The sequence below is a fragment of the Erithacus rubecula genome (genome assembly GCF_903797595.1).
Source record: "Erithacus rubecula genome assembly, chromosome: 2".
NCBI lineage: Eukaryota > Metazoa > Chordata > Aves > Passeriformes > Muscicapidae > Erithacus > Erithacus rubecula.
This window is the reverse complement of record NC_136685.1, coordinates 71,888,122-71,907,470: the sequence shown is the minus strand read 5'-3', so window position 1 is coordinate 71,907,470 and position 19,349 is coordinate 71,888,122. Positions and strand designations below refer to the sequence as shown.

The window sequence follows — 19,349 nt, the reverse complement described above, 5'->3', positions numbered from 1 at the left end:
AACCTCCTGCAATATAATAGCAACCATCAAACATTAAAGATTTTAAAAGATTAATTGGAGAGTTCTTAGCTGAAAAAATTAGAAATGAGAGCCTCTTACTGGAGTCAGGCAAAGTGTTAGAGTACTTCAATCTATTACCAGATGAAGTCTGTCTAAATACTAAAAGAACCTTTAAGGCCACTTCTGCAAATCTATTAAAAAAATTTGGATATAGTCATATACATACATTTATGCTTTCATATTTATTCAAGTGTAATGCTGAAATTTTCAGCCCTCTGTAGCTACATAAAACACATCAGGCACTTTTAAAATGAATTTATTTCACAAATCTCATTTATACATTTGCCATAAGTTCTTTTAGTAAAAAAGTAATTAGGTATGAAAGTATTTTTAAGAAAACCATTTAAAACACAACTTTTTTAATAAAATCAACAGGTTTTAAACATACCTTTCACATTCTCATTAAGTTTTTTCCATAAGGCACATGTATAGACATTTCAAAGGAGCAGTTAATTACAACCTTCCAAATCTTTACAATGTTTATAAAACTCTGTCTTTGGAAAAACATACAATGGATAATATACAAACATAAATGGCACATTGCAAGTTTTAGACAGAACTGTAAATGAAATCTTTATGCATACTACCCAGACCTTAGTGACTTGCCTCCACTGGGGAATAAACTGTTACTGGATACAAAGTAGTGTTAAGACTACTCTGCATTAAGTATTTAAATGTACTTTCTTGTTTAAAAAAAAGCCTGGAAGTTCCAGGGTAAACACAAATAATTCTCCAAATTTATTTTAAAAACAGTTTCTAATAAAAATTATTTAATCTCCCAAGTGTAAAAGGCAAGGAAAGTACTGAATTGCTACTGGGTATTTCAGAAGTGGAAAAGCAGAGTTTTTTGAGCAAAATTTACAGAGGAAAAAAGTTGCCTTTTAAAGAGGACAGTGGTTCTTGGTTTTAATTTACCCTAGACAGGATGAGAAGCATTTAATCACAGCATCCCTTTAAAAAAGAAAAAAAGAAAAAAAAAGTCAGTTAAGACACTAGTTATTTTGTTTCTATACATCTAAACCATTACCTATTTACAATTACAAATATGGCAGAAACTAAGGACAGATATCAATAGCTGACCAAATGCAGGATCTGTGTGTGAGTGCCTCCACCAAACCAGAAAAGTCTAAAGCCCAGGCTCAAGCCTGGTCAGTGCCAAGGGTTTTCCATGCTGTTTGCATTGCAGGCCATGCTGAAATGCAGACACAGCTGCCAGGGATCCAAGCCACATGGGAGCTGGGCCACCACACTGTAGGAAATAGAGCACAGGCTGCAGGGTTTGAAGTGTGCACTGACACTGCAGCATGGAGAGAGCTGGTTCAGCCTTAAGTTTTGCAAGTGCTGGAGGGTTCCATTTGTTTAATCAACAAAAAATTGTTTTCTGACTGTTGCACTCAGATCACTGGCTTTAGTCTCCTTTATTTTCCCTTTTCCCAGAAAAGTAACAATTTACTAAGGAGTGGAATTTGCATTTGTTGCTAGTCAGTTTCAAAAAAAATAAAGAAACATACTATCATCACTCCTTAAAGTCACTTAGCTACATGGGTTTTGGTTTTGTCCCATTTGTTGCTGTTTTCATTTGGGTCTGGTTTGGTGGGGCTTTTTGTTGCCAAGCAAACAGTACAGCTACCATTAATTTAGGAAAAAACAAACAGAAACCAACAAGCCCCACCCCAACAAACCTCTGAACAAATAAAATGTTCTAAAGAGCAAACCATGAATAGAGTAAACCAAGGAATGATAATTTCATGAAATCAAGCGAAATGCATACTTTAAACAAATGACATAAGACTATTCTCTGGCACTTAGTATGGTTTAGATCATTGTTCCCATAAGAAAGCCAGTGCATACAACAATCTACAAATTTATAGTACCACTCCACATAAGCAAATAACTCAGTAATCCCTAAAGAAATCACAGTATTACTAAAAGCAATCTGTATGAAATTCAGTTCTTTGGCTCATAAAATCTAATAGATAAATAAACCCAAAGAAATTAACTGATGCATATAACTTAATGTTTTTCTATCCAGAACTTAGAAGTACTAAGTAGGGAAGAAAAAGTCAAGAGACCAGCTCAACTTGCTGTCTCTACAGAGAAAGCCATTAAATAAAAAAACACACACAAAAAAGTAATTAAGTTAGACTGTCTCACAGCCACTGGAACTATAAAAATTCAGAATACTGCTTTTGACTGGGTTAGCCTGAGCTGTCAGGAATAGTAAAATGACAGTTTGAAGCCTGAGTTCAGTTATTTTATTCACTGTAATTATCAATGACTATCATAAATCTGAAGCTTTAAAAAAAAAGTACGGATTTTTTGGCAATGCTACAGAAAAATACCAGATGAAAGGGATAGACAGTACTTTGTATTCTTTTTCCCCACACCACCATTACAGCAAGCCTCATTAAATGATATGGAAATGCTTATTTTTTTTAAAAAACCCCACTGTCAAGAACACTGAACTGCATTTTACATGAATCATAGATAAAACAGATTCTTACATTTGATTACTTGCATGTGTTTTCACTATGTGTTTGGTCTGCTTTCATTCCATTTTTGTACACACAAGAATGAAAGAAAAGAGAGACGCTTGCCAGAATGAAAATACAGACAAAGTGTTCCCTTTGCCCCTCCTAAAAATGATGGAGGAGCTCAGAAATAGACACAGAAACTGTCACTATGTTGTTTGCTTTTAACTAGGACCTCAGATCCATAAGTTACTTTTTATTTTAGTATTAGAAAAGTTACTACTGAATCACTCTACTATTAAATCATTGGAGACAAAATTTAAATAAAATCTTGATTAATTTTCAGTGGTGGAAACTAGAGAGAAATTTATTAAAGAGAATTACTATGTATTGTACTTCCATTTAAACCTTATATTAAGCATGACTTATATTAAGCACAATGACAGTGATGCCATTTTCGAAAAATTAAAAGAAAAGGGAGGATGTTGCATTTTCCACACATGCAAAGTACTTTTTGCCCCTCCCCAGCATAAAGGTAACTGACTTTTGTTAAAATGGAAATTATTATTATACAGACTCACCTTGCAAAAGGAATATAAGACAGACTATACCTGGAAAAAAAAAAAGAGGAAAAAAGTATATTTGCAGAGTGTTCATGTCTCTCATAGAACCACATTACTTCACTTCAGCCCAGCATTAATAAAAGCAACCTGCCGTAACAAAATTTTAAACAAGACTGCCTATTCGATTTAACTCTTACCTGAGAAAAGATGACATGTTTGGACAAGAACTAAACATAGTGACATGGATTTGGTGCTTTACTTTCTCTTAGTTTGGTTGGGATTTTTTCTTTTTTTTTTTTTTAATGTAGTTCACACCTTCTATTGCAAGTGAACTTAAAAAACCAGACTTACTACTGCCAAATCTAAAAGGAATAGAGATTTCTGGGAAAACAGTACTCAAGATGATAAAGCTAACTTTTTCCAGCTTAAAAGACAATCTAAATTATTATGCAAATATACATCTAATCATATTATTTATGTAACTAAATACAGATACATGCTGTAGGATGAACAGTATTCTGCAATTGTGACACTCAGACAGCTGACAATTCTATTATTCTCTGAAACTTGCTTCTCACAAACCTCCTGGAGGTGTTCTGTTCTCATGTCCAGCCTGATCAAACCCCAGGACACTTAACAAATGTGAGCTGTCTGCTGCAAGCATAGGCAGAGTCTGAGCTAGTGTTCTTCCCTCTATCTAGCACCATGCCCAACAGTCCCTGTCCTGAACAAATAGCTCCTTGTCCTCAGACCCACGTTCAGTAGAGACTCTGTGTGTTCAGGGCAAGTTCAAACAACAACTGTGGTCACCTTGGCTTGCCTGAGAGTGAGCACCAAGGAACTCACCTGGGACAAGGACACAAAGCGTGTATCTCTGTGGAAAAAGCAGTAACTTCCAGAACTTCTGCCAGGCTTGCAAGCATTCACCTGACTGCACTCACACGCTGCCAAACCCAGCCCCTGAGTGCATTCATGGTCATCACAGCACCTGCTGCACTCAATTCACTCTTTCACAACCACCCACCCTTTACCCAGTATATTCCTGGGGCAGGACACATCCTATGAAAATGTTTTTTAGCTTCTTTCACTTCAAATATGAAAAAAATAGTTAGAACTTGAAAAAGAGAATATACTGTTACTTTTACCACGCAGAAAAAAATTAAAATTTTTTTTGCATATATATTCCTTTCATAAGGCTTCAAATAAGTTCACACGTTGCAGAATATACTTCAAATTATCATTTTTGCAAGATGATTGAATATAGATTTTGCTGGAGTTACACAACCTAGCTGAGAAAAACAGATTGAGGCTAGCATTTGGGCACACTTGCATGTGAATCATCCATACATAGGTTTATAATCATGCGAGTGTAGGGGCAGGGAGAAGAAATTAAAAGGAATTTTAAGAATCTTACCAGGTCATTGCCAAGAACTGCAATATGCAGAATAACATTGCCAAACCTTTTTTGTTCCACTAAAGAAAAATAAAGCAAATACTGCAAGTTAGTTCATTTTGCACCACACCAGTCTATACTACAACCAATTGACACAGACTGTTCAATCAAGAATTGAGTTAACTGACAATGCCTGAATTTCCTTGTCTTAACAACAACTCTCCATTCATTTGATTCATCATTCCATTAGCATCATGCTATGTAAATCTTTTCTAGCTTTGGAAACACCTAACAACATCAGTGTTAACACTCATGTCACTGTACTTCTGCAAATATGGAAACTCATTCCAGTGACATATTTACTTCTAAGGAATGCGACTACAGTTAGTTTTCAATGAAAATGCTTGAAGATACTTCTGGGCTTTTTTTACTGTCTTAACCAGCCTAATATTCTGTATCCATGGCTTCTAAAGATGGCTATACACTCTCTGATATTTTCTGACAGAACTATACATCACTGAAACAGAACAATATTTGAACTTGCTTTTCTTCGTTTTTATTCTAGAGTTCTGCAGACTGAACCTGATGCTCTAGATTTTGCATTCTCATCTACATCACATGCAGGTGGAAGGATGCATTTGCTTTAGAGCCAGCAGGCTCATCACACCACCTGGGCTCAACTGCAGCTGACAACAAAACACCACACACATGAACTCACCTTTCCTCCATCACTGAACTGTATCTTAAAGCTACAATACAATTAATAAACTAACCGAGATTGCTGTTCAGAAAAAAGAAGTATTCTCACTTACCCAGAATACAGCACACAGAGTCAATATTAGGCAAAGCTGGAGTGAGGAGACAAAGAAAAAAAAAGAATCAATATTCAAATACATAATGAAGCCAGTACAGTAACAATTTCCATGTTTTCAATGGGCAATCAGTACTTGAAAACTGACTTATAAAACAATCAGAGCCAAAGGCTGTTACACAGTGACTGTATGATGAACTCCATGGAATTTTTCACAGCACAGTATGAGGTATGCATGGCTGGAAGGGCTGGGACAAATCTGGCAGCTGACTTGCAGAACCAGCAGGAGTATACGTTGATGTGTGCACCCTTATGTGTTAGCTCTATTAAGAGGTGGGCATAGATGATAAAGCTTTATTGAAAGAAATCAAGAAGTCTGGTAATAGCTACTCCCTTATTACAGTACATACTGTCATTGTGAATCCAGTATTCTTAACACCTGTCTCTGACAAGAAAGATGTGTGCATTGCCATGAACAACCTTTATTAAAAACATCCATTTTCAATTATAGGATCTGGAAAATACAGGCTATGCCTTATCTGCCAATGTTTTTTCAACTGACACTAACAAAGAGTCCACTAGGGAGCAGGTGCCTCAGGTACAGTGAAAAAGCTCACATGAAGCTTTCTTCAAGGTCCTTAAACACTTTGGATAGAACATTACAATGATATGACTTTCTATGCCAAATAATCACACTATTTGTGCAAGTTAACCACCACTTAGAACTTTTCACTGAGATCTTATCTGGCTTCCTCCATTTTTCCTTACACATAGTACAAAACAGAACAAAACAACAAATTAACTTTCACTTGAAAAAAAAAAAAAAAAAGGTTGGTTTTTTTATTGAAAGAAAGATTAAAATTAATCAAAAGTTTCCAAAACTTTAAATTTAGCAGTTCTTCTCTGTTTTACTAAAATTTCCATACTAAAAGTCCTAGCTCTTATTCAATGTTCATGCACACTGTTAGATGAAACCTCTTATTCTCATCTTCCCAACTTTGCTGGTAGCCTCTCTGCACAGGTAGGTCTGTGATATTTGCTCTGCTCTCTGTTCTCTTTCCATTTCCCTGATGGGTTTTGTTTTTACAGCCTTCAAAGCATGCTATTTTCTTTGTCACCATGTCTGAACACAGTGGATGACAGGATCATCAGAGCAAAATGATTTCTGTGCCTGCTGTTTTAAGTGTCTGTCTTAGGCTCTGTTTCACTGGAAAGAGTCCATAGCTGTAAAGTGTTGGAGAATTCATGCTCAGCAAATATTCTCCTAGAGAGAGTAGTCTCTCTAGGAGAACTGGAGATGTTGGACATTTTTAATTCACACCTTCAAAATGTAACCTTTCTATGACTTGTAAATTGCTATGAGTTGAAAATAATGACATAAAAAAACCAAAAACACTCAAACAAAACAAAACAAATCCCCTGAACAAATTTTGGAGTCCAAGCAATGATCAAGTGATGTCCCCAAAAGACGGGAAAATGTAAGCTTCTCAAATGAGATTATAACTATTTTTTTGTTTGGGTGTGTGAGAGGAAGAACATGCACTCTCCATATGACAGCCATCCAAAAAGAATTTATGAAGACTTTCTTATCCACTAAACTAGAAGAACAAGCTATATGATAGGGAGAATAGGAAAGTCAAGTACATTTCAAAAATAAAAGTTGAAACAAATCAGTAGGAACAAGAAAAAAATTATTAAACAGAGAAGCACTAAAGGGAGAAAGTTGTTTTAACTACCTAATATAGACCTTTGGGATAGCTTTGGGAGAAGGTTTTTTCCCCATTTTCCCATCCTGGAAGAAGAAATGATGGTCATGGAAGTAGAGGAGTCAGGGTTGTCACAATGGAGAATCTCAAAGCTGAACATGTGGCTGCCCAGACTTTGGGGAAATAATTTAATTTCCTCCATTGCTTTTAAAGTGCTGAACCACTGACCTTTACAGACCAAGCTGCAGCCAAAAAACAACTGTCAAACTACACTTGGGGGGCACTGATTTTTCACAGTTTAAAAAGTGTCTTTCCATGTTCTTGAATAAAGTATTTTAGAAAATAAATTAAAACCAATTAACTTGCTATTAGCATTTACTAAGAGATATTTTGTAAGTAACGCTTAACTCCAAAATACTAATTAAAGAATCATAAACAACAAAACCACACATGTTCATAGAAAGGAGCTAGATGATCTTTGTGATATACAGCTTGACCGTCATTTCTCTGCAGAGGGAAGAGGCAGACTGAGAAATAGCCTCCCTTTATAAAAGCATCAAATTTAGCTTTGAGGCTGAAGGGAAACTTTTTAATAAAAAGAAACAAAGACAGTATATTTACCAACATCACAATGGTAGCTATTAATCGTTTTGGATCAAACATTGCTTTCAGTTGCTTCAGTGGCCCCATCAGGAAACACGTACTAATAGGAGAGAAAAACAAAACAAATTGTAAATCACTTTCAAATAACTCTTTCTAAAAGACTGCAGGTAATTAACCAGTTTTCCAACAGACAGATGACTACAAAGGCTTTAAAAAAAGATATTTCAGTGCTTAGCAACAGAGACTGACTAGAACAGAAGGTGAAATACTCCATGAATTTAGCCCTGGAAACAGTTTATGAGTCACCCTTGGTCACGAAATTCTTTCCAAAATATTACCATAGTGAAAAAAACGTAACAGGCAAATATAAGAACACTTATATTGGTTGAGATAAGAGAGGACAGAGTGTGACAAGGATATACTTAAGGAATAACAGAAGAGCACAGAAGTTTTCATGAACTGTTTCATCAAATAAGAAGACACATTTGCATTAATAATCTGTTTGATGGTGCTGAATGCCATTTATAAATAAAGATGATTAAGAAAGCAGTGTAGTTACAGTTAAATTTAAATCATGTTAAGATATAAAATGAGGGGAGATTTAACAATGACTATAAGCAGCTCTACATGGATTTAGAGATGGGTGGGTGGTCAAAGATGTTGTGATTGTTATTTTAAGATGGCAAGCACCATAATAGATAGAAAAAAAACATGAGAAAACTCAACTGCAGAAGTAAATGCGATCATATCCAAGATTCAGGAAAGATAATGGGAACAAATATAGTGGTTAGAGCTTTTTACATTACCAAAACAAAACATTGTAATTATAGCAGAGTTATCAAGATGAAGTCTAGTGAATTTTGATGACTAGTGTTGAAGCTGTTGTAATAACTGACTTGCAAAAACAATGTCACGTAATAAAGACCAACCTGCTTTAGAAAATTTTTGTTTAGCAATACATTTTTTTACTCAGGCATAATGCAACTAGCTACAATCAAGATTACAGGAAGCTCTACTTCTTTTAGTCAAACTCAGCAAGCAAAAAGGCAGGGAAAAGTTCAGTAGTTTGAATTAATCCTCCTGCTTTTTCCTACTCTGCAGTTAACTTGAAGGGAGAATGAAAACCATCAGCAACACCACATGCTGTACCTTTTCATGCAAAGAAATGCCATCTGAACTAAGAGTTCACAACCTCAGGAACAATTCTCTGGCTTCAAATATTTGAGATGAGTCTCTTCCTTGTCATTCTGCTTTGTAGAAAACACAACAATTTAATGAGTTAAAATGCCTGTAATCTTGTGGTGGTCTGGATGCTTTACTACAGAGCAGAAAACCTGGTCTAACTTCTTTTCTAGTCTTCTAGTCATTCATTTTTACATGAAACAAAACAGGGAAGAGTTTGATAGAGCTTCCTCCTGAAACCAATCATAAGCCTTCTATGACAGAGAAAATATGGGAATCCACATTCCAGGCAGTAAACAGAACTCAATTTTCCACATCCAAATATTCTCCTATCAGAACCTTTGCACATGTACCTCCTTCACTTTTTTTTAATCTGATGTAGACAGACCTCAAATGTCTATATTAAATAAAGTTATCAGAATTCAATAGAAAAAGAAAAGTTGTAAATTCACTGCAATCCAAATTATCTTTTCTCAGTATTTTTTCATCCTGTGCTGAGCCATAAAATTAAATTAAAACAAAAAAAAAGGGATGTGAAGAACTAGAAGAAAATATTAGGTAACTAGTGGAAAGATAGGGATGAGAAAAATACAGTGGAAAGAAGGAGTTAACTTTTGGTCACATAAAATAGGCAGAAAAATATAGAAAGCAAAATGCATTGTTTGTAATCTGATTCATATTGAGAAGACCTACAGCGCAAGAGCTGCTCCAGAGATGAGAAGAGATTCCATACAAAGCAGAAAGAAAGGCCAGAAAAAAATTCTAGACATCCTCCAGTTAAACAGAGTAATTCTTTTAGATACACCATTCTGTAGGAGACATACTCATCATCCTTGAGAATAACCAAGTATCACTGTTTTCATGTTCACGGTTTGAAAACAATAGTGAAAACAAGCTAGAGGAGACTAAACAGGCTAGTAAGAGTTTTGGTTTAAATACAGACTTGCAAACAAGCCTGGAAAAGTTTAATTGTGCTTGCCAATTTGGGACTTCATTGTTATCTCCTACTGTTCTTAGAACACAGTTGCCTGTTTTTTATATCCAGAAGGACAACTGAAGGAAAAATGGGCCTCTTTTTTCTTCTAATTTTAGCTGGAGTGCAGACTAAAGTTTCTCAGCATTCTCCTCAGTGAAACACTAGCCTGTAAAAACTTTCCTCTTAACTCAAATAGGCTTGATTAGTACTATGTTTCTAAAAAGCTCATTTAATTTGAAGAAGTGAAAACACACTTAAAGTAACAGATATAAACAACACAACCAAAAAACCTCACCCAAACCAACAACACAGAATAAAGAGTAAGATAAGGGAGAGCAAGGTAAACACATTTTGTCTTGTTTTAGTATGAGATGGAATAGTTCTACAGTTGAGACTTAATTTCAGTATAGACACTATTGTCTCCTAACAAATTTGTTGAGGAAAAGCAGCATCTTCACATTTCTCAAATGTTAATGTCACATTACCTGAGTTCTAACATATTAAAAATGCTTTGACTCAAAAGTTACTTGACTAAAATCAGAGTCCATGAAAGTCAGGACCAGACTCCATGGGGTTTGAGTCCCATGACCATGCCTCAACTACACTAAGATAATAAGAGAAGGACAAATAGAAATTGAAAATACATTATAGATATTAAGTTGTTTCTTATGTCTTTCAAACTGTGAAAGTTTTCAATCTTAAGAGACCTCCTTCTGCAAATCTTTTAGAACTAACTGTAACATGCAACACTTCAAAAGAATCTTAGAGTTTAAAAATACACCATGAGCAAATTTTAGATTCTGCCTTCAGCCTTACAGTCAAAACAAGGATTTCCTGAATGTTTCCTTTTTGAAAGTTTTCTTGGAAGCAGGATGATCTATTTTAAAAGCAAAAAGCTCCTTCCAGTAACAAAATATCCACACAGAGGACAGACTACCAGTTTGCTCCTGATGCTGAGGTACTTCTGTACCTGGCAGAAGGACTTATTAAGGACTTTTACTCTGTAAAAAGTACAAAACATTCCACTAGCAATTTATTATTCATACTTCAGATAGCACTTGTGATGTGTTCACAAACAGGTGTGTAAGGCAACTGTTAAACAACAGTTTAACAACAAAACCGTAAAACAAGTTTTTCTTATTAGCATTCAATGTAAAACAATGTTGTTTGTACACAACATAGACAGCACTCTAGAGTAAAAGAAAATGGAAATGTAGCTGAAAAGGAGGGTACTTTTCTAAAACCAATAACTAAGAAAGCATACCTGGCGAGTGCAGCAATATTTCCCAGGGTGTAGAACACTGCAAAAAGTTTGATCCCCTTTGGGAGCCATAGCAATGCTGTTCCCTATAAAAGACAGGTCATTGGTGCATTTGCAGTTAGTTAATTCAATTTATTTAGATTTTATAGTCTATAAATACAACTTCATACTATGAGTAACATCATTCTGACACACACTAACAGAGCACACTGCTCTCGGAGTTGCAGCAGTCACTACCCAGCACACTTCTATTGCCACCTGCTGGCAATGTGCTGGTTCACTGGATTTCTAGATATTTTTACAACTAGGCAATGTCTGAACACATTTATTCGTACTATTTATATCCTATTTCACAACACTTTCACTTTCATTACAATGCCCCACTGTACACCCTACATCTCTGTGCACAAGATAAAAATATCACAAAGCTGCACTAATATTCTCCTCCAATCAACCATTTGGGCTTGCAGCCTAAATACACACTGGGGCTGAAAAGAAACATTTTAGAACTCTTACTTCCAGATACCTCTTCTTTTCACTGAACTTAAAAAAATCCAAAGCTTACTGCTAATCACAGTTCCCTACTGATGATCAGGGAGAAAAGGAATAATAGAAAAGGGACCTTAAAGATCACCTAGATACAGCTGCCACTGCCATGGGAAGGGCACCTTCCAGTGGACCAGGCTGCTCAAAGCCCCATCCAGCCTGGCTTTGAACAGTGCCAGGGATGGAGCATCCACAATTTCTCTGGACAACCTGTTCTAGTGCCTTGCAATAAAGAACATCTTCCTTATATCTAAATTAAATATCCCTGTTTTCAATTTGTACCCATTACTCCTTGTCCTATTGCTACAGTTCCTGAGAAAGAACCCCTTCCTGGCTTCCCTGCAGGTCCCCTTCAGACACTAGAAGGCTGCTATGAGGTCTCCATGCAACCTTCTCTTCCCCAGCATGTACAGACCCTTTCTCAGCCTGCCAGAGCCTAAACAGAGCCTCCATTAGAAGCAAAACAAACTGATCTGCACACTGTGTCCTGAAAAAAACTAAACAAAAAGCAACTGCATTCTACTGAACTGCAATTTGAGTGGAAATCTGTGGTGAAAAGAAAGTAAAAGAAGGAGGAAGAAAGAGGGAGGGAGGAGAAGGAAGGAAAAGAGAGAAAGAGGAAAAGAAAGGGGAGGACTTCCCCAATGTTTTTTTCTCCTGGGAAACTCCTGGGAGTTTCCATGCAGCTGAAAAACTGCCTTCTAGTGCAGGTTACCTGGGTCAGATTTTGACAGAGCCAAGCAATTAATAGATCTCAACTCTTAACTGCAGGCTGCAGACTCCTGCCAGCCCCTGAAGCTCAGGAATGAACAAATGATTTGCTGACTGTAAAACCGCCAGGAGGGCAGCAGGTTTTTCAAGTGTTGACACACAACCACAGCCTTCACCTATTGATTTGTTGAGTGTGACATGCTACAATTGTGGTTTCTTCAACCTTTACAAACCTCTCAAGCTTCCCCCTCTTTTTTCCTTTTATTGGAGAGAATAAAAATAAGATGGGTGAACAGCCCTTTCCTAATACACCAGTTACAAAAAAAAGAGAGTATTTTGTCAGTGTTCAAACCTTTTAGTAAGGAAACGTATTATGCTACAGTAAAAATGCTCTCTTCTGTAATTAGAAGAAAAATGGCCAAAATCATAATTTAGAGACCAACCAAGCCAATTACACATTTAATGTCCAGTTAAATAAATAAATACAATATTTAAAATGCAGGATAAACAAACATGGAATCACACATAAAACAAATATTAATGAAGTTCAACTGTAGATCAGTAATAAAGCACAAGGAAAAAAATAACTTTACTTACAAGAAAAGAACACACAATGCCAGCAACAAAGCATATGGCAAACCATCTGACTCGAGTACCAAAGCTGAGTGTTGAGGCATCAAGGACCTTAGTAAGAAGACAAAAAAAAGAGCATATTACAAACCCAGTTTAGAAAAATCTAAAGGACAATTTTTTCTTTATCACTACAGTCCTTAACTTCAAAATAATTTTTAGCTGAAAATAATTATTTTACCTTGCCTAACAGTTGCTTGTGTATTAATTCTTTCATATTACAAAATAATATTCTCAATCTGGAACATATGGAAACATATTTACAAACAAACAAAAAAGACAAAACCCATAAAGGTATATCCTGGCATGCAAGCAATGCTGCTTCGCTTACAAACAGATTTTTTTATCTCCACACAATTGAAAACAGTCACATATGTACCAAATCAAAAGAATGAATGGACTTTCCAGCAATTTGCAGAGAAATTTCTGCAACACTGTAGGTTACTATAGCCATTACCACCTTTTCCTGTTACTAGAGAGGATCCCTAGTACATATTAATGCCAGGATCCACTGCAAGCATTACAGCTCCAGTTCTGTTCATATTACCTTCCTGAAGGTGTAGGCAAATTAACACAGTTTGTCTCATCAGACTAAGCTAACTTGCTGAAAGGGAATATTTCACTTCCTGCTTCTCCAGAGTGACTCCAGAACATAATGAGCTGAGCTACCTGACACAACTCCTGACATGAGAACAGAATTAGTGCTCCTTATATTCTGATGACTTGTGTAATGAGCCAAGCCAGCTCTGCAAGCTGTCAGAAAAGCAGCAGGGCTGATGCAAGGAAAGAGGCAGGGCCATGTATCTGGAAGAAAGGCTCCTTTCAGCAGAAGTGATTTGTTAGATATGCTCAGCTCATCTCCACCCATGCTGTAAAAACAATGCATTTCATCTTACTCCAGGTCACTACAATTAAATGTACTTTCTGTTCTAGACTGGCCTATTAAGTGAACTGTTGCTTCACTTAGAAGCTTAGAGAAAATTACTTTAAAAAACAACTTTCCTGTTCGTTCAGGTGTCACAGGCAAACTTGCTCTCTTTGTTATCTAGTCAACAGGCATTTTAATCAAGTCTGATTAACCAAATATATCTGACGGATGAGGTACCCAGCCAATGAGTATGATATTCCTCCTTATCTCTTGAGAAATTTCTCTTTCAGGCAGTGGTAAAATAACCAAGGGAATTTGGTTAGAACAATTTCACATATGCACAAATAAAGAATCTGTATCTAGTTTAATAAAAAAACTGCCATATGCATCAACACCTAAAGGTGCTGTGATGACAGGACTTTCCAAAGGTCAGAAGATGCAGCTTACCTCATTAGGTCCAACACTTTATCCTTATGTATGCATTAAAGAAACAAACAAAAACAGTAACTGAACCATGGTTTAGTATTTTAAATTTGATATTGATATTTGATAGTCAGAGTCCTGAATTCCTGCATTTTTAAGAAGAGTAAGAATAGCTGGTAGCACACAGCTGAAGATACCCATTTCAGTCATGCCCTTAGCTACACATATTCATACAACTAATCACAAGCACACACACACACACATACACACACACAAGAGTAAAACTCCTTTCCATCTGTGTTCAGAAATGAAGTGTAGATAAGCCAAAAATATCAGTAAAACCAACACACACATTATAGATTGCCTAGAAAGCAGGGAAAGGATGAAGATAAATCCTTTATTCAGGTGCATTAGGCTCATTGCTGCCACTTACTGCTCTTCTACTTCTAATCTTATTATCTGACAGTGTTCCTGAAGTCACTACCAGGAGATTTCATTCTTCAAATAAATTTGAAAACAGCTTTATCTTAATTTAAATCCTTAACAGTTAAAAGGTGGGGAAAAAAACCCCAGCACAATAAATAAAAGAACAAGAATACAAAGGCCTGGAGCAAAAAATACCACCAACCCCAAAAAGTTTGACATATTTTATGGATTTAACTCTTAAAAACTTATTGACAATATATGCACGTGAACCGCAGGAAGATGAGCTGTGGCATGAAAGCTGCCAGAGCATTCTGTGCAATAATAAAACTAAATACATTAAATAGCATTAAAACAAAGGCTCATTCTTCCAACCATTCCCAATGATGTCACCATTTATGTTTTCAAGCTGGACCTATTCAATGCAAGTGCTTGACATCCTGAAACTGGGGATCTGGTAATGCAGGGAGGAAGGAGACCTCATTGCAGTCTACAGCTTCCTCATGAGAGGAAGCAGAGGGGCAGACACTGATCACTTCTCTGTGGTGACCAGAGACAGGACCTGAGGGAACAGCTGAAGCTGTGAAAGGAGGTTTAGGCTGGATGTAAGACAAAGGTTTTTCACCCAGAGGGTGTTTGAGCACTGGAGCAGCTCCCCAGGGCAGTGGTCAGCACCAGTCTGACAGAGCTCCAGAAGGGTTTGCACAATGTGCTCAGGCACATGGTGTGACTCTTGGGAATGGTGCTGTGCAGGGCCAGGAGCTGGACTCGATGGTCCTTGTGGGTCCCTTCCAAGCTAGGATATCCTACAACTGGTACTTTTTGGGTTTCATGTAAGCAGTGGAACTCATTGCCTTTCCAAGACACCTGTTTCACACTGCAGAGAAGGACCTTCCTGCAGAGGTTGAGTTACAGATACACAGTTCAGCTGCATAAACCACAGACATCAGCTTGTGCTAAAATGTGCTAAAATGCCAGGCTCACTCTAGAAGCTGAAGTTCTGACACTGCTCTATCCTGCCACACTGCCTGCAGCAGTAATTTCTATACTAGGGACCACGAGACACCCCAAGGTAACAGCTTAGGCTCTCAGAGAATATGCACCCTAAGAAAAAGGAAATCTAAGCTCCCCTTGCAACAAAAGCAGGAAACAAGACAAAGGTGCTAAAGATTCTTTTTGTATGTCTGACATAAATTATACAGCTAATACCAGATTTCAGATAAAAAGAGCTGACATTGCAGTCTATGGTATTTGCATTAGCAAAAGTTATTACTTGGAAGACTGAAAAAATTGCCAGGCATGCTCCACATCTGTAGTTCCTGTGGAGAACTACACAGTAGTAGTGGCAAGTGAGTTCCTGTAAAACATATCCTTCTTGCTATACTGCTTATCAGCTTGCTTCTAACAAGTAAAAGAAAATTAAACTGAAATCAACAAAAGGAAATCCTTAGCTTTCTATTGCTAAACTTTAACGTAAAACTCCAGAACAAGAAGCAAAGATTTTTATTCACAGACCATTTCAAGTTAATAATATATGAAAGAAATGCCCAAGATATCCAAAAACCAAGAGGAAACCCTAAGTGGAAATGCATTTGGAATGGAGACTTTGAAATATATGGAACAGCCTTGCAATAGCCTGATCCACGAGTTACAAGTGTCAGTAACAGCATCACTGCTGAATAGTCTGCAATGGACACACCATAAGCAATATGAAGATAATCCACAAGGCTGCCTTTGATCAAATTTTTTTTTTTTTTGTGGCTCTGAACACCCACCTAGGCTCCCTCCATATATTAATATCTTGTAACAGTTTTTCATGTGGGCAAACAGAAAAACAAAACCACTTTATTTAGTATTCCAGAAACTAACAACTGCATTTTTTCTCAATGGTAAATATGCAAGTATGGAGAAAATTCAAGGAAATGCTGAGTAAATTTGCAGACTTGAGTTTCTAAGCCATAGTGAAAAAAAGATTTATAGAGATACATTCTCATGTTTCCCTAACAGGTCTCCCTATATGTATTTCTATCAGCAGCTGAGAGTAAACTACAATAAACCTAATATAAGAAATGAAATATAAGAAATGTAACATAAAATTTCTTATAAAAATATTAGAAATACCTGCTCAATTCCTCTTTGTTGACATCTTATTGAGTGCTTTAAGCAGCTGGCAGCTGTCATGCAACATCCAATGTATCATCACATGGACTAATTTTGCATTAGTTTTGGTGTTGCTAAAACCTAACAACATAATGCTGCCCTGAAAACATCATAACACTGCTCCATTTATTATTTATTACTGATCTTTTTGGTAATGAATTTCCTTTTTAAAATATATTTAGAATAATGGATCTAATTGCAACAAGGAACAACAGCTGGTCATCTGAAGAGTTCAGAGAGTATGGAAAGACTTCACTGAATAAATCACAGAGTTCTTTCATTATAGATTTGTCTTCTACTTAGCAGGAATGACTTGTGACTTCATGATAATGGTTCTGCAAAAATCAAGGGAAAGAATACAGAGATATCTATGGACAAGAACCATATGATGGCTACTACACAACTATCAGACATTCCAAAGAGAGAGCCTTTGTTTTCAGCCTAACACATGACTCATCTGCAGAAAGATGATTAAAACAGCTGAAGATTTTAAACACAAAATGCATAACCTAACACTTTCTTTCACAGCCCCACCTCTTACCAAGTGTTCCTCTCTGCATGGGTGCACACACTTTTTTGCTCTAATACACACACTTTAAAAACAGTCAGCACCACTCAGCTCTAGCTTTTGTGAATGTCACGTATTAATTTCCTCTCTAAAAAGAGGCTTGATCTCCACTGTTCTACAAACACATTGCTAGCTTGAGAGAAAAATACAGCTGAGACATTGCCTGACCTAAACACTTGACATTTTTTAAAGCCAAAAGGTATTTATTTATTTTAAAGATCTTTCTGGTTCATCTCAGAACAAAGCTCATTCGCACTGCACCAAAGACACATTTATAAGTTTTCTTCTATCATGTACCAGACATGCTGTAAGTATAGGCAGACCTGTCTTTTCTGGCTATAACAGCATCATTACATGCAACAGTGAGATCCTGTATAGTTTAATTACTGACATTAAACAAATTAAACACATTCTTAGCTCAGTTCTCTCCACAGGATATAAACCTCAAATATAAAAGCATTAAATATGTAGGCATTTATCTACTGATGTTCACCTTAAGAACAACTATCAGGGCATCAAGTAAAGGAAAACTGTGTCACTATCATGTGCCTTGAGTGAAATGTGCCTGGTGATGGCAGAATAATCAATCATCTTGGAACTGAATAAAGATTAACAGAAATATAAGTATTTCTTTAATAATGCTGGGAAGAGCAGAAGGCATCCCTCCCAAATGCTGGCAGCCAGGTCTGGTGTGAAAGGGCACATATTCTATACTGGTTGCAGAATCAGTGGACACAATTTAGGTGCTTTGCTGTGGCAGAGAGGCCAAATTAATGAACCTTGAAGACCAACGGCAACTCAGTGCAAACCAAGTGAAGCATGCCAGCAGCAAGCTGCTAGAACTAACATCATGCCAGCTACGCTCAGGTTGTGCTGGTTCCCCAAGGTTTGCTAGCCACAGCTCAGATCCCAGCCACATTCCAGCCTCCTCCACCATGCTCCAGCAGCCTGGAAGGAGCAAGCAGTGGCAAGACCTTCCTTGATGTGGGGCACTTTGACCTGCAGTCACATGAATTCAGAGGGAGCTAAAAGAATAAATGGTTCTTTGTAAGCATGCTCAGCTTTGCTTCATCCTAGAGAATAGTTCTCAGGAATGTATGGTCTTCAAACACAGTAAAAACGAAACAAAAAAACCCCTGCTAACGATGAGGAAGAGGGTGGGAAGGAAATAGAAAAAAAAAGCCACACTTAAGGAGTAAGGGGCAAAAAGTAACTTCAGCAGAATGTACACAAAACGATCTTTGTCTAAAGAAAACCTTTGCTTCTGCAAATTAAAGGGCATAAGGGAATGGAAAAACAATTTACACTGAAAGGCAGACTCAGTCGGGTAGGAAGGGTGCATAGTATGTTATCTGACCCAAACTCCCTGCCCAAGCACAAGAAAACCTTGTAGAAACCGAAGGACTCCAAGCCACCAACACAGCCAAAAGCATCACACAGGAGTAATTCGCCAAAACTCATCCTCGGGACAGAGCCTGCTGCCCACACGCCCGGTCCCCTCGGCGCACTCTCTGCTCTCCTTTGCCCGCCCGCTCTGTCCCGGTGGGGCGGGCAGCGCGGTGTGCAGGCCGGGGCAGGGCACGGCAGCGCCGAGACACCGACCCGCCCCGGCCCGGCGCCTCCAGCGCCGCTCGGCCCAGCCGCGGGGAAGGGAGAGCGGCTCTCGCCGGGCCGTACCTGCGCCGTCAGCCCCTGCTCCTCATCGTCCTGTCCGGCCAGCACCCGCCGCAGCTTCTCCATGGCGGCCCTCCCTGGGCAGGGCAGGGCAGGGCAGGGCCGGGGGTCGGGGCGGGGCCGGAGGGAACGGGACGGGGCCGCGCTCCGCCGCGGGCCGCCGGCCCAAGCGGGAAGTGACGCGCGCCCCGGGGCGGCGGCGGGGCCGCGCCTGCGCATTGGCCGGGCGGCGGGTCGGAAGGAGGGCAGTGTCCGCCGGAGCCCGGCCTCATCGCCGCCCGGGGATCGGCCTGCGCACGGTCGCCTGGTGGAACACAGCA

General features: G+C 38.1%; 1 protein-coding gene across 1 annotated transcript; it reads right to left on the bottom strand.

Moving 5' to 3' along the window:
* Positions 1-298: 298 nt before the first annotated feature.
* SFT2D1 (SFT2 domain containing 1) lies at positions 299-19,226 on the bottom strand. Its single transcript, XM_079297646.1, has 8 exons — positions 19,033-19,226; positions 12,881-12,967; positions 11,030-11,112; positions 7,626-7,707; positions 5,300-5,335; positions 4,509-4,567; positions 3,113-3,142; positions 299-1,011 (listed from the first exon to the last, which is right to left on the bottom strand). The coding sequence occupies exons 1-8, from the start codon at positions 19,093-19,095 to the stop codon at positions 972-974; spliced, it is 480 nt and encodes a 159-aa protein (XP_079153772.1). The 5' UTR covers positions 19,096-19,226; the 3' UTR covers positions 299-971.
* Positions 19,227-19,349: the final 123 nt, after the last annotated feature.

Coding starts and splice junctions, on each gene's coding strand:
- SFT2D1 (XM_079297646.1), bottom strand. CDS start 19,095: ATGGAGAAGCTGCGGCGGGTGCTGGCCGGACAGGACGATGAGGAGCAG. Junction 5,336..7,625: donor TAGCTACCATTGTGATGTTG/GTAAATATACTG, acceptor TCCTCACTCCAG/CTTTGCCTAATATTGACTCT. Junction 1,012..3,112: donor TCTTATATTCCTTTTGCAAG/GTGAGTCTGTAT, acceptor TCTTTTTTAAAG/GGATGCTGTGATTAAATGCT.